The sequence below is a fragment of the Mesoplodon bidens genome, assembly GCF_964165515.1.
Source record: "Mesoplodon bidens genome assembly, chromosome: 9".
In the NCBI taxonomy this organism is placed as follows: Eukaryota; Metazoa; Chordata; class Mammalia; order Artiodactyla; family Ziphiidae; genus Mesoplodon; species Mesoplodon bidens.
In genome coordinates, this window is record NC_138166.1 from 74,295,978 (window position 1) to 74,310,016 (window position 14,039).

The window sequence follows — 14,039 nt, forward strand, 5'->3', positions numbered from 1 at the left end:
ATGCGGGTTGAAGGAGGCTGTCTCAGGGAAAATCTGCATCTCATAGTGTGCTATTTGTATGTGTTATTTGTCCACATATGAACGATGAAAAAAATAGTCAGCAATCCAAACTTTTCTCTACATGATATCAAACGCCCTGAATCATATTTTCACTAAAATAATCATCCGATGGTCAACAGAATTCAAAAGAAATATTGCGAGTTTTCATGGATGACTCTGGCATTTTTCTAGGCAGAAAAATAAAGGCATTAAGTGTAGTTCAGACAATTTATGACTAACCTAGGAATCTTAGTGGAAATCTGATCTAAAACAATGGAACTGGCTACTTAAAAAATAGTAAGGTGGCTCCTGGTTAATCAACACCAACCCAGAACCCAATTCACAACTTTTTAAATCAGAGAAGCTAAAATAAGCCTAAAATAGAGCAGAGATAAATTAGGAGAGGGGGTAAATTATATAGCCTCCCTCAGAAAGCCTGCATCTGCAGCAGTGTGCCCAGTGGCTGGTGCATTGGGAGGCAGAATAAAATGGGTACAAGCGTGCGGAGACTCGGGCTCAAGTCCCTGTACTGCCTCATGCCCATCAAGAGTCCTTGGGCAAAATCCATAGCCTGCCTGTCAGAGCCTCAGTTGCCCCTCCCATGAAGTGGGATAATAACATACCCACCTCACTCAGAGAATGTAGATCAAGCCCTAACACATGGCAGGTGCTGCAGGTGTGTCTGCTATTTTAGGATCGAGAAACAGAATTGTGTTCTAATACAGAGAGTAGAAAAAGCAAAGTGTACAGGAATAACTTAGTAACCTGAAGACGCAGCAGGGGTTTGATTCCAAATCTCCTCTGTGGGGAAGAGAAAGTAAGGTCTTTATTTCAATGACTATCTATGAAGCAGTTAAATGTCCATCAAGCATAACCATTTGCTTCACTGTGCAAACTGCTTCAATCCAAAGACCCAGAAAAGATGTCCCGAGGAAGTAGGTCCTCTTATGTTTAAAATGAGGTTTCTGCTTCACCAGGACTTTCACATAATACATGCCCTGGGAGAAACGTAAGGACAAGTTACAGTGTTAGGGTTAGGATCACAGGCTGTGGGGTCAGACAGCTGGACATCCGTCCCCTCCAAGACCAATGAGATCTTGAGCTGGTCATTCACTTTTCTCATCTGTACAGTAGGGATGATGATATCCACGGTGCTTATCTGATCTCAAAAAATAAGATGTGAATGTGGTTCTTGGTTGGTGTTGATCAGCCAGGAGCCACCCTCTTCTTAGTCCTTTTTTCTTTTTCCCAGTAATCAGTTCCAATGCTCTGATGTCATAGGGAGGCTCTAAGGATTGAATAAGATCATGTGTGCAATGGTCTTAGCCCAGTACCTGGCCCACAGGAGTCAGTACATAGTTCCTAAAATGATCCTGATGTCATCAGCCCCATGCCCATCTGAGGAGCCTGAAGTTAAGCAGCTAGTTAATGGCAGAGAGGGACCCAGACCTCTGGGACCCTCCTGTACCAACGCACAGGTTTCTTGGGGATTCGGTGAAACTTTGGCCTGACAGGTAGGATGACTTGTTAGAGGTCGCAAAGCATGTGAGGAATGCAGCAGGGCACAGCATCTGGCCCTTTCGCTCAGCAGTTATTAATCCAGAGGCTGCATGTACAAACTTGCCCCAGTGCTGCAAAGAACCAGCTCATCAAACCATGAAGGAAATCCAACCACTCGGGGACAAAGAAGAGGCTTTGGACTTCTTGTGACATTCCCTGGTAATCATGCCTCTTGGTCAGACCTGTGATAGGAGCTGCTGACGTCTGCACTGTTTTACTGTTTCCTTTGCAATTACTTTGGAATGAAAAACAAACTCAGAATTTGAATTTGAGGATGTTTTTCCTGGTAATGAATTCCCTTGCTTTCTACTAAGTCTGAAAAGTTGGCTTCAGCCAAGTTGGCTGTGGGCTCTCCATCACCTCCTCTCCACTGAGACTTGTACTCATTCTTATTTTGTACCAGAGTCTTTGCATGGACTGTGCTAAGCAAGGAGTTCAGTGCTGACCGGAGGGGCAAGAGGTGGAGAAAAGCACACGTATAAAACCCACAGGTGGCAACAGCTGTGCTAAGGCTGACGGAGCTGCTCTTTGAGTGAGTTCAGGACAGAGAAGGTGCCGTCGTCAAGGGAAGGGTGTGGCTTTAATAAACCAACTGCCTCTTACGCAGCCCTCTTCCACTGCTCACCGACAGCTGAGCCAGTGGGGATGAATTCTTGCTTTCAAGTATTTGGCAACTTTCTGAGCATTGTGGAAAGAGCAAGGGAGTGTGAAGCATGGAGGATTCCAGAACAGGCTAACTGTAAATCCCTGGGACCCCCTCCACAGTGACAGAGGTGGGATTTAAAGGGGCAGCAGATACACCGCAAAGCTGCCTTCCTCTCAGCCTCAGGATCACAGGAAAGATGCTGTGTTTCTATACATATGGACATTCACCCACTAATTAGAGTTCTGTCCAGGCTGAAGAATTTTGCTAACCTGCATACTTTGACTTTTTGCCATGTGCATTCTTGTTGGGTTCCCATTTCTCCAGAATCTGCACCTTATCAACCGGTTTCTCCAGGTGCTTAGGAGAGCTCTCTATGCACTTTAAATATGAATTATAAAGAACCTGAGCTTTGAACCTGAAGGCAGCAGACTGCGCTTACAGGATTGGCAGGCGGAAAATACAGAACTTTGCACTTAAATTTTAACTCTGCATTTAAATTGCAGAGTGCTGACTGTTGGAAGAATTAGGTGCTGTGAATAAAGTGTTTTGAACTTACCTGCATCTCGGTCCCGGATACAGTAGTCTGGAGAATTCTCAAAATACACGAGGTCATTTTTCGTTGGCTTTTTAAACCTCTTGTTAGCCACAGTGAAACCAGTGCCATCCTGGTTCATGACAACTTGGATGGCTCCGTTGTACTTCCTCCAGAGATAATCGCCCGTTTTTCTGAAGTCGGCCATGGCCAGCCAGCAGGTCCTCAGGGTACATGAGCCGCTCACGCCATGACACTTGCACTCCTGTTTCAAGAACCGCTTTACAGCCTGTGGGAGAAGAAGGGCAAGTTCAGTGGAGGCGGACTCCAGTGCGTACATGTGAAGGATATGAAAAAGAATGTATATATCTGTATAACTCAATCACTTTGCTGCACAATAGAAATTAATACAACATTGCAAATCAACTATACTTCAATCAAATAAATTTTTTTAAAAAAGAAAAAAAAAAGAAGTGACCAAAGACCCAGGATCCTGGGGCTCAGGACTGGGAGATGTTGGGGTCATTTGCTGGTCTCTTCAGCCATACCACACGGCAACAGATGGCGGGGGGCAGCGCCTGACTGTGAATGAGCTTCCCTAGGGGGATAACAAAAGCCCCACTAATTTGAATTTACTGGGGTATGGGGCCGGCTTGAAGAATGAGGGAATGAATTAGAGTATTTTCTAAAAAAATATAGCTTTACTATCAATATATTGGAAATGTATACTATTACTCAAATTAACAAAGTAATCGCTAAGCCCGTTTTCTTTCACTAAGACAATAATAGTGATGGTTCCTATTTCTGAGGTGCTTTCCATGTTCTGGGCATTGTGATAACGCTTTCTGAACTCTATCTTGATGACCCTGATCTTCACAACAATCCTGTGCTACAGTATTTATTTTGCAGTGATTGAGGAGCAAGACTTACAGAGGTTAAACACTTGTCCAAGGTTACACAGCTGGTATAGGACAGGGTCAGGGTACACTGGAAAGTCAGTTGGTGACCCTCAGGGTGACATTAAATTTGGGAGATGATCACTCAACTTTGCCCAAGTTATTCAGCTTAGCAGGCAGGGCTGGGCTCACTCTGTTCTTTCGTAGAGAGGAAGCAGAGGCAAGTGGGCTGGTTAGGGGCTCCTTCATCAGATACCGAAGGCACAGTGACCCTCAGAAAGGCAGTGGGAGAGACGGGCCTTGGAGATCTCAAGTCTGAGCCTTTGGTCCTCAGCTCAGTCATGGAGCAGACGAGGAGAAACCTGCCTTTTGAGGGTCCCCATCCTCTCCATTTGCACGTCCAAGAGAGAGGGTGTCTAGGGTGGGGGGCATAGGCAGAAGGGGAATGGAACCCCTTGATGACATTATTCAAGGTGGTACTAGGAACAAAATTCTTAGGGTAACGCATTGAGAGACCTATTTCTAAGAACTTGGAGGTGGCAGTTGGAAGCTTGCTCAGCCCACTCCCTGAGGTTCTGGTATAATTGGTCTAGGTATGGGGTACGGGCGGGTGGCTCCAGAACACAGCCCAGGGGGAGCTCCCTGCAGCACCCTAGCTCACCCTCCACCCCACTCCACAGAAACCAATGTTCCAGGCTGCCTCTCCCTCCCCGGAGCCTCACCCCAGGTAACTCTGCCCTGGTGTTTCCTCTTCCACAGACTCAGTTTCTGAACAAGACTATCGTATCAATAGGACTACGTGTGCAGAAATGTTCATCACTCCAGAAGGTCAGGCCCACAAAAGCATCCTAAAAGGAGCCAAGACAGCATGGTGGCTCCACAGTTGTGCATTCACTCATCCCCTTCCCAGCTCAGGCCTTGGCACCACAGGTTTCATGCTTTGCCCCCCATGGAAGACTGTGCCCTGTTACATTTGAAATCTGTCCTCTTCAGGATGAGCCAGCCAGCTTTGGAGGGAGGGACAGAGAAGGAAGCAGGAGAAATGGCATTAGTTCGGTCTCCCAGGTCCCAGGGATCTGGGCATCTTTAAAGGATTTCTTAGAATGAACTCCTTTTCTGGAACTACACTCCCCATATGGCCCCCACCCTGCCCCCCTATCTTTATATTCCAGCTGTTTGGTATGAGGCTCACCGGGTGACTTGGACAGCAGGCCTCTGCCAGAGAAACACCCCTAGGAGGGCCGTCTTGGCTCCCCCAGTCTGCCCCATTTGGGTCACCTGTCCGGGAGCCCTCTATCCTAAGATCTCGATGGAGCCACGCAGAACTCACTCCATGCCAAGTGCTTGGGAATTGACTATGAATGCTCATTCTTCAAAGCTTATTCCTTTAAAAGCTGGGTTATTTACTCATAAGTAATACTCTTAGATTTTAAAATAACAGGAAATATTACTTCCCTTTCTTTGTAATACTAGGTTTCCAGGTTGCAAAGTTCGAACTTGGTAACTGAAGGGCTTGCATATTAACTTAAAATATGCAAACGGAAGGGTTTGCATATTAATTATTTGATTAACTAAAGGGTTTGCATATTAATTTAATACACCTTGTGAATCCTTATAAATACGCACAGCCATGGCAGTCTTACACCCTGTTCATCATCATCATCATTCACTGTTAAGTGGCAGCAGCCACTTCCCTCTTCCTTGCTAACTTCTGTCCAGGTGTTGGGCAGCCACGTGCTTCAGAAGTGGCCAGGCTTCTCTCTGACCCGGAGCAGCCCAAATCAATAATACTAATTGCCACTGATTTTTTTCGGCAGAGGGCATGTGGTGATTCAATTTGGGCCAATGTGATGTTAGGAATAATCTGTTAGGAGGCTTGTAAGAAAGGTTTCTTCACTCTTTAAAAGGGGAGAAAGTCCTTTTCTCTGTCTCTGGATGCAGCTTTCTGCAGCAGCCCCCTTGGGACATGAGGCAGCCAATGCAGGACGAGCAACAAGCTTCAGACCGCAGTCTGGAAGGACAGGAAGAACTGGGTTCTGGAGGGTGTTGCTGAACTGCTTGAATGAACCCACTGTGGCCCTGCCCTGCCTCCAGACTTCTCGTGATCCAAGATATTAAGTTTTCCTCATTATTTAGTGTCCCCGGGGTCTGTTACTTATAACCGAAAGTATTTCCACTGGAACCATGGTCAGTTCTTTTTTTTTTTTTTTTTTTTTAACATCTTTATTGGAGTATAATTGCTTTACAATGGTGTGTTAGTTTCTGCTTTATAACAAAGTGAATCAGCCATACGTATACATATATCCCCATATCCCCTCCCTCTTGCGTCTCCCTCCCACCCTCCCCATCCCACCCCTCTAGGTGGTCACAAAGCACCGAGCTGATCTCCCTGTGCTATGTGGCTGCTTCCCACTAGCTATCTATTTAACATTTGGTAGTGTATATATTAGTCCATGCCACTCTCTCACTTCATCCCAGCTTACCCTTCCCCCTCCCCGTGTCCTCAAGTCCATTCTCTACATCTGAGTCTTTATTCCTGTCCTGCCCCTAGGTTCTTCAGAACCATTTTGTTTGTTTGTTTTAGATTCCATATATATGTGTTAGCATATAGTATTTGTTTTTCTCTTTCTGACTTACTTCACTCTGTACGACAGACTCTAGGTCAGTTCTTGATTGTGGATTAATCACGGGCTTGACAATTAACCAAGGGGGAAAGTGAGACACCTTCTCTGGTACTGGTTTGCTTGCATCTCCAGGCCCCGTTCCTAACACACAGTCCGAGAAGTGCTCAATCACACTTGGGTGCTACCTCCACCTCTTCTATATCCCAGGTTTGCAGACGTGAAATTCAAACCCTTAACCTTGAAGAGGGCAATACCCCGCTCCATCAGCGAGGCAGAGGGAAGGGACCTAAGGCTAGGCGGGCTGACTTAGACAGTAGTTGAGGTAAGAGTAAGAAATGGGATGGAGAAGCTCACGATAAGGTTGCCTAGTCTGGAAGAATTCCAATATTCAAATGTTGTAATAGCGTTATAATAATACGCACCACATATTGAGTACTGCACTATGTGCCAGGCTCCGCCCATTGTCTGTCTTACCTAATTACCATGATTAGGCAAAGTGGATTATTTTTCCCATGAAACCCAGGATCAGTGAGGAAAGTAAAATTCCCCAGAGTCACCCAGCTAGACAGAGGCAGACTAGGATGTGAATCAGATATGTCTCACTCCCAGATCTATGCTCTTTCTGAAAACACATTTAAAATCTTCATATAAATTGCACTGTGTTTTTCTCAACTTTTGAATTGTGCATACTCTGCTTCCTTCTATCCTTTTGAATAAATCAAGAATTAAATGAATAATATTAGAGACCTATTATAATGGGGCAGAAAAGAAGTAGGGAGAGATATGGGGAGGAATTACATTGCATCTTCCAAACTAATTGCCATCAAAAATCTATGAAACAGGCCATTCACAAGAGAAATACAAAGTACTAACAAAGAGACAAAAAGATATTCAACTTCACTAGTAGTCAGAGAAATGCAAACTGAAGCAATGTAACACCTTTTTTTCTTTGCCTAGCAGGTTAGCAAATAGTAAAAAGATTGATAATTTGATAATATTTGGTGTTGGTAAGAGTATGGAAAGGAGATGCTATAACAAACTGTTGGTGAGAAGGTACGGTATCCTCTGACCTTGCGATTACACTCTGGAAATATCAGCACAAGTTTTGAAGGATGCATACCCACATGGATGTTCACTGCAGCATAATTAGCAATAGCAAAATATTAGGAAAAAACCAAATGACATCAACAGGACAAGGGTTAAGCAAATTATGGTATGTGCTTAATAAAGGAATACGATGTGGTCTTTGATTAATGATGTAGATCATTCTTACAGTATAAAAGGATGTCAGATGAAAAGCAAAATGCAGAACAGTATATGTGGTATGATCCACTTTTTAAAGGCCTGCATATGTGTGCATACACAGAGAAGAAGGAAGGGAAAGAATGTTCATTTACAATCTGGCTGCCGTTTGAGGGGCTGCTTGATCTGGGAAGAGTTAAAAAAACAAAAAGCCCCCCACGAATTTGGGGATTGTTCTCTGGCACCTAGAGAGAGCAGGGCAGTGGTTCTCCTTCTGGATACACATTAAAATCACCTGGGGACCCTTTCGGTCACAGAGACCCTGGCCTCTCCCGGAGCTGAATATACCAGAACGTGCCCTGGGGGTGGGGCCCAGCCTTGATGGTACTTCCGGTCTCAGGTGCTTCTAATACCCAGCCAGATTGAGAATCAAGTCCACACCCGGGAAAGCAGCGGAGGAGGAAAAGGAGCCTGCGCACCACGGCCAGAGTCCGGGGCCCACGGAGGGTCGGAGCAGGTGAGAAATTATCATGGAGGGGTCGGTCTTAGGACTTAGGTCCTAGGAACTGGGATATCTGATGACTGAATTAGAAGTTGTGTCCTACGCTATGTCTCTAAAATGTTCTGAAAATTTCCCACAAGCAGCAGTTTGCGCTAGTGCTGCTTTGGAGGGCACGAAAGATGGCGACCAGTGGAGTAAAAGCCAAGCGCTCTCAGAGAGACAGGTTGCGGTGTAGGGTCCTGCCTGGAGGGACGCTCCCCTGGGGTCTCGGGAGGCGCTGGCTGAGGGAATGGTGGGCTTCCCCCGCAGGCCGCTGATGGAGCGGCTTCAGACCTTTTATTTGCACCTTAAAGGAAATAAGCGAACGAAGCGGTGGGGGGGGGCGGCGGGGGGGCGACCTGGAGACATACATCCCAGGCATTGCCAGTCTGGGGCTTTTTTGTGTTTGTTTGTTTTTTTTCTTTTTTTTTGCGGTACGCGGGCCTCTCCCTGTTGTGGCCTCTCCCGTTGCGGAGCACAGACTCCGGACGCGCAGGCTCAGCGGCCATGGCTCACGGGCCCAGCCGCTCCGCGGCATGTGGGATCCTCCTGGACCGGGGCACGAACCCGTGTCCCCTGCATCGGCAGGCAGATTCCCAACCACTGCGCCACCAGGGAAGCCCCTGTTTGTTTGTTTTTAATTATTACTTTAAAATTTTAAAATTAAAGAACTGTGTGCACATGATTTGAAAAAATCAAATAGTCCAGAAAAGGCAGTGAAAAGCAATAGCCCTGTGCTGTACCCTCTCCTCTTATCTCCCCTCCCGGTCTGCACGGCACAACCCCAGAGCGGTCACTTTTAATGCATTCTGCCCTTGTGGTGGTTCCCCAAATGTCTATACGACCAGTTCTGTGCTAGCTGACCACCAGCTTTGTGAGAAACAGAAGGACATCCCATCCTCCAGATACTATACGGATATCCACCAGAAAATTCTCTTCATAACTAAACAAATCTACAGTGACAGTGCAGTGAATGGAGCCCTCTGGAGAGGGGTGCCACGCACGGTTGGCGCCGCTGAGTCCGGCAGCTCTGCCAGTCACTCTATTTACGTATGGGTCAATATTAGATAGTTCCTGATAGACTTCCTCTTATGGGGGGTGAGAACTTAATTCACACCTCATTTCCCTCACCCCAGCTCCCAACATGGTTCTGTAACGGTTGGTTCTGATGATCTCTCCAACTTCAAGGATCACCCTTACACCTCTTCCAGTTCCAGAAGTTACTGGTGCTCTTTCTTATGAGATGAGGATATTCGCAGGGCTTCCTTCCTCCTCCCCTTCTTCTTCCCAGTCTCTGTCAGCAGGGCCTGTCCTTTTCTTTCTTTTTTTAGGATTACTAATAGATTTTGCTGTTTTTACTTTTTGTTTTGAAATGATTTCAAACTTACAGAAATGTTGCAAGAATAGTACAATGAACTCTTCACTCAGATTTGCCAATTACTAAATATTTTGCCCTATTTGGTTTGTCATTTTCCACACACACACACACACACACACACACACCACACACACATACATACATACACATACACATACACGTGCACAAAGAGAAAATAGTCTAGATACATAAATTTCTTATGTTTGAGAGTAAATTGTAGACATGGCATCTCTTAACCCTGAAATACCACAGTACTATTATCAAAATCAGGAAATTTAACATCTTTGGTACAATACTATAATCTACATACCTTCTTCGAATTTTGCCAGTTGTCCCAATAGTGTCTGCTCCCGCCCCCCCCCCCCACCGCAGGTCGCTCCTCCTCGTTCTCATCCTTCCTCTCCTCCTCCTCCTCCTCCTCCTCCTCCTCCTCCTCGTCCTTCTAAGAGCTATTGTTTTCTCTGGTCCAGGATCCAGCCCAGGATCACATGTTGCACTTAGTTGTCATGTCTCTTATAGTCTGGAACAGCTTCTCAGCCTTTCTTTGTCTTTCATGACATTGATTTTATTCATTTATAAATTAATAAATTCATTTATTTATTAAGTACAGGGCTTGTCCTTTTGTGGTGACAAAGATGAGAGCATTAAAGTTCTGTAACAATAGTTAAGTCTCTCATGGTATATCTAGATGTTGAATCTAAAAACTCAAGACAGTAAATATGGATGTCAAACAGTTAACTGCATAACCAAGGACTGCATTTTATAATCTCTGATCCAAAGCATTGCCTCTGTGCTGAAGAAGAACGTTGCTGGAGTGAAGTTTGGCTTTTTTCACTTTACTTGCTACCAAGTGTGTTTACTGTAACCTAATGTCTTCCACTCTCAGGCTCATTCCACCTGTTCCATTACTTCCCCTCGTTTCCTGCGGTTTCCATGGTCCTGCGTCTTCTTAGTCCCGTCTGGACACAGCTGGGATCATGCCCTACTAGGTGGACACTCTGCTCTGCCAGATGCCATGTTTTCTCTTTTTTTGGTTCATTCCTTCTCTTCGCTGCAGCCCCTTCTTGAGTAACTCCTTCAAGGCACATGGGGGATGGATTTTATGAATCTTGTGTGTTAAGGTGTCTTTATTCAGCCTTCACACTTGGCTAATAGTTTGGCTGGTTATAAAATTCTGGGTTGAAAATAATTTTCCCTCAAAACTGAAGTTATTGCTCCACAGGCTTTGGCCTCTAGTGTTACAGATGGTAAGTCTGATATCTGGCTGATTCTCTGGCAACTGATTATTGTTTTCATTTCACTTTCCCGCCCCTACCCCCCACATGAAAGGTTCTAGAAACCTTCCCTTATCCTTGGTGTTCTGAAATATCACAATGATATATTTAGGATTTTAAAAAAATTAGTCCTGCTCAGCCCTCAGTGGGCCCTTTCGATCTAGAAACTTCAGCACTGAGAGTTTTCTCTTAATATTCCACCCCCTCCCCCCACACACACTTTGTTAGTCTCTTTACGGAATTCTAATTAGTCAAGTTGCTGAACCTTCTGACTCAATCCTCCATGTCTCATATTTTCTCTTTTATAGTTTTAATACTTTCTTCCTGGCTTCTTGAGGAATAAATTCCGTTAGACTAACACTCCTGGCTCTCTCCATCCTCTTACTCATTTCTCCCCAGGGTAGGACAACTGACTTATCCAACTGGTGAGTTTAGAAGAAGGAGCAGGGCTTGTGTGCCTGGGTTCCTTCTCTTTTGGCATCTGCCAGCCTGTGGAGCAAACAAGTTATGATCAGCTCCTGCCCTTCAGCAAGGGGCTCCCTGCAGGGCCCCGGTGCGCAGCCTGGGATGGGGTGAGTAAGTCTGCCCAGCTCCCGATGGAGTTGAAGCTTCAAAACTGCACCCTCCAGTGCAGCCTTTTTTTCAGTCCTGCAACAGACGCTGTTACTCCTTCTATCTACATCCCTTGTTCATTTTTTAGTTGGTTTCAAACTCAAGTGGGAAAGAGAGGTGATGTTTATGTTTCTCCATTTGTCCTTTGGGCTTTTTGTTTTACTTTCTGGGTGATTTCTTTGGCATTCTCTTCCAAGTTCTCTGTTGTTCTCTAATTGTCACTTTTTCAAAGCATCCATTCTTGTTGTTCATGGATATTAATATCTTCTTGGATCTTCTTGGCTTTTAAAAAATTTTCCTCTCATCCCTGCCTGACTTACTTTTTTGTTTGTTTGCTTTCTTTTATGCTTCTGAATTTAATCAAATATATGGTAATTCTTGGACAGTCTCTTCATATTTAAGAGTGAAGTCATAAAAAAGTATTTAGGTACTCTGGTTATATGGTGGGGCTTGTGGACCAGAGGTTTGCTTTCTAGTGAGTAGGTAGGACACTGGCTGTTCTGGAGACTCTAACTGCAGAAAGCCTAGAAGGTTCAACACTAGACTTCCAGGAGTTCTGCTTGGGGGTGAAGGGGAGGGGATGGGGTTCTTTATGCCACCAATGGGTTTTTCAGTTAATCCCAATTTTCAGCTCTATGCTTCTCTCCAGTGCTCATTTGTATCTGAAATTTTCTCAGGGTATCTTGGTTTCCACATTCCTCATCTGCTTTTGTTTTTTCCCCCCTCATCTGCTTTTATTCTTCTAGGCTGAGGCTTCTCCATCCTGCTTTATGTTACGATTTCTTCATTCCCTTTCCACTTTCCAGAAATTTGTTGAGTTCTCTCATTTCTTTGATTATTCTCTTTATTCCTGATTTAAGCCATTTTTATTCCATTACTATAATTTTAATGAGGTCTGAGGGAGGAAGGAAGAGGTGAAATTGTATATGTTCTGTCCACAGCCTTGAGTCCGATTGCACTTTGAAATGTTCTGGAAGGAGACAAGGATTGTGAGGGGAGGAAATGTTCTCATTTTATGAGACACACTTCTGCACTGCTCAGTTTGTTACTTTTGTTTGTATGAGTATTGTTTTTTGTAACAGAAAGAACTCGAAAAAGAATCGATTACAGTGACTTGCTGTCTCTCTCCAATGTGTGATGCTGAAAGCTTCTTCCAGAAACAGGCCTCAGCCCATGACACATTTAGGTCCTGTTTCCCACTTTGTCTCGAATCTTTTCTAAAGGGTCTCTGGGACCACTTCCTTCTTTGATTCTTGATGCGGACTGCTGTCAAGGTTCCATTTTCAACCTACTTCTTAGGCCCCTCTTTGTAAATTCTCACAGCCCCCCTGGCTTTTTATATCCCCCAGGCGCCCAGTGCAATTCCTCATCAACCACTTCCCCTCACTATTTGCTTAATCCCACCAGTGTTTATTCCGTGACATCTCATCACTAAACCTTTGCTCATTTGACATGACTACTTTTATTTTTTAAATTATTTATTTAATTTATTTTTGGCGGTGTTGGGTCTTTGTTGCTGCTCACAGGCTTTCTCTAGTTGTGGTGAGCGAGAGATACTCTTCGTTGCAGTATACGCGGGCTTCTTATTGCAGTGGCTTCTCTTGTGGAGCACGGGTTCTAGAGTGCAGGCTCAGTAGTTGTGGCGCACGGGCTTAGTTGCTCCGCGGCATGTGGGATCTTCCCAGACCGGGGGTTGAAGCCGGGTTCCCTGCATTGGCAGACGGATTCTTAACCACTGTGCCACGAGGGAAGTCCACTACTTTTAAAACGATGAATAAATGTGACTGCTAAGGACAGGAGTACTCTTTTGGCATTTAGCCTCATAGAAACCATTTTTAGCTTAATATATAGCTTTTCTCAATAAAAAAATCTTCAGTAAGCTCATCATTCTGTCAGTGCTAAAATCTTAGTAGATTTTTGATGGCCCTTAAATCTTTGATTTTGAGCACTTTAAGCCTTCAGGTCTGCAGAAGCTATTTTCTGCTCTTAGAATTTAAGAAACTTATAAATATTAATATTCTATACCACAGAAACAAAAGTCTGACTGTTTTTTCTTACAAAAAGGGGGGGCATGGAAGAAGGAAATACATGCATTGTGCAAGCTAGAACAATTCTATTTTATATTTATCCCAACTAAAGCTCAGAGCATAATAACAAGGCATAGCATTCATTAGGATCTTACCATATGTTAAGCCATGCTGAGCACTTGATTTAAGCACTTTTATTTAATCCACACAAGCATATAAGGCATATACTATTTTCATCCCCATTTTACAGATGAGGATATTGAGATACCTAGACCCTGAGGACCTTGCCCTAGGTCTCACAGGCAATGTAGCTGAGGCAGGATATACCCCAAGCCTGTCTGACACCAGGTTGACACCTTAAATCACTCTGCCAGCCTTCTCATGAACTGCTGGGGGTTCATGGCCTCTGGTTTCAGCGGATGTGGGTTCTACAAAAGTTTTTGCATTCAGTGTTTGCACATCAAATTAGTCCACAAAGAATTATTTTGACAGTTTTAATAAGACAAACTTTTCCCAAGGAGAGTGAAATTTTAGTCTCTTAACTCAGGCTTTTTGGAGACGGAGCCCAAGCAACACCAGGATGTCTTTATAAGACTTCTTTGCAGATCATGAGAAATTTTTTTGTAAGTACCTGCATTTTGCTAAGTTTATGACCCCTGTGTCCTGCT

The 14,039-nt window shown here is 44.5% G+C and overlaps 1 protein-coding gene across 1 annotated transcript in view; it reads right to left on the reverse strand.

Moving 5' to 3' along the window:
* Positions 1-14,039, reverse strand: part of WNT2 (Wnt family member 2) — a 45,607-nt gene that overhangs the window by 16,952 nt on the left and 14,616 nt on the right. Inside the window, exon 4 of the mRNA XM_081244527.1 lies at positions 2,802-3,066. Within this exon, the coding sequence (XP_081100653.1) occupies positions 2,802-3,066 (265 nt within the window). The remainder of the gene's footprint in view (positions 1-2,801; positions 3,067-14,039) is intronic.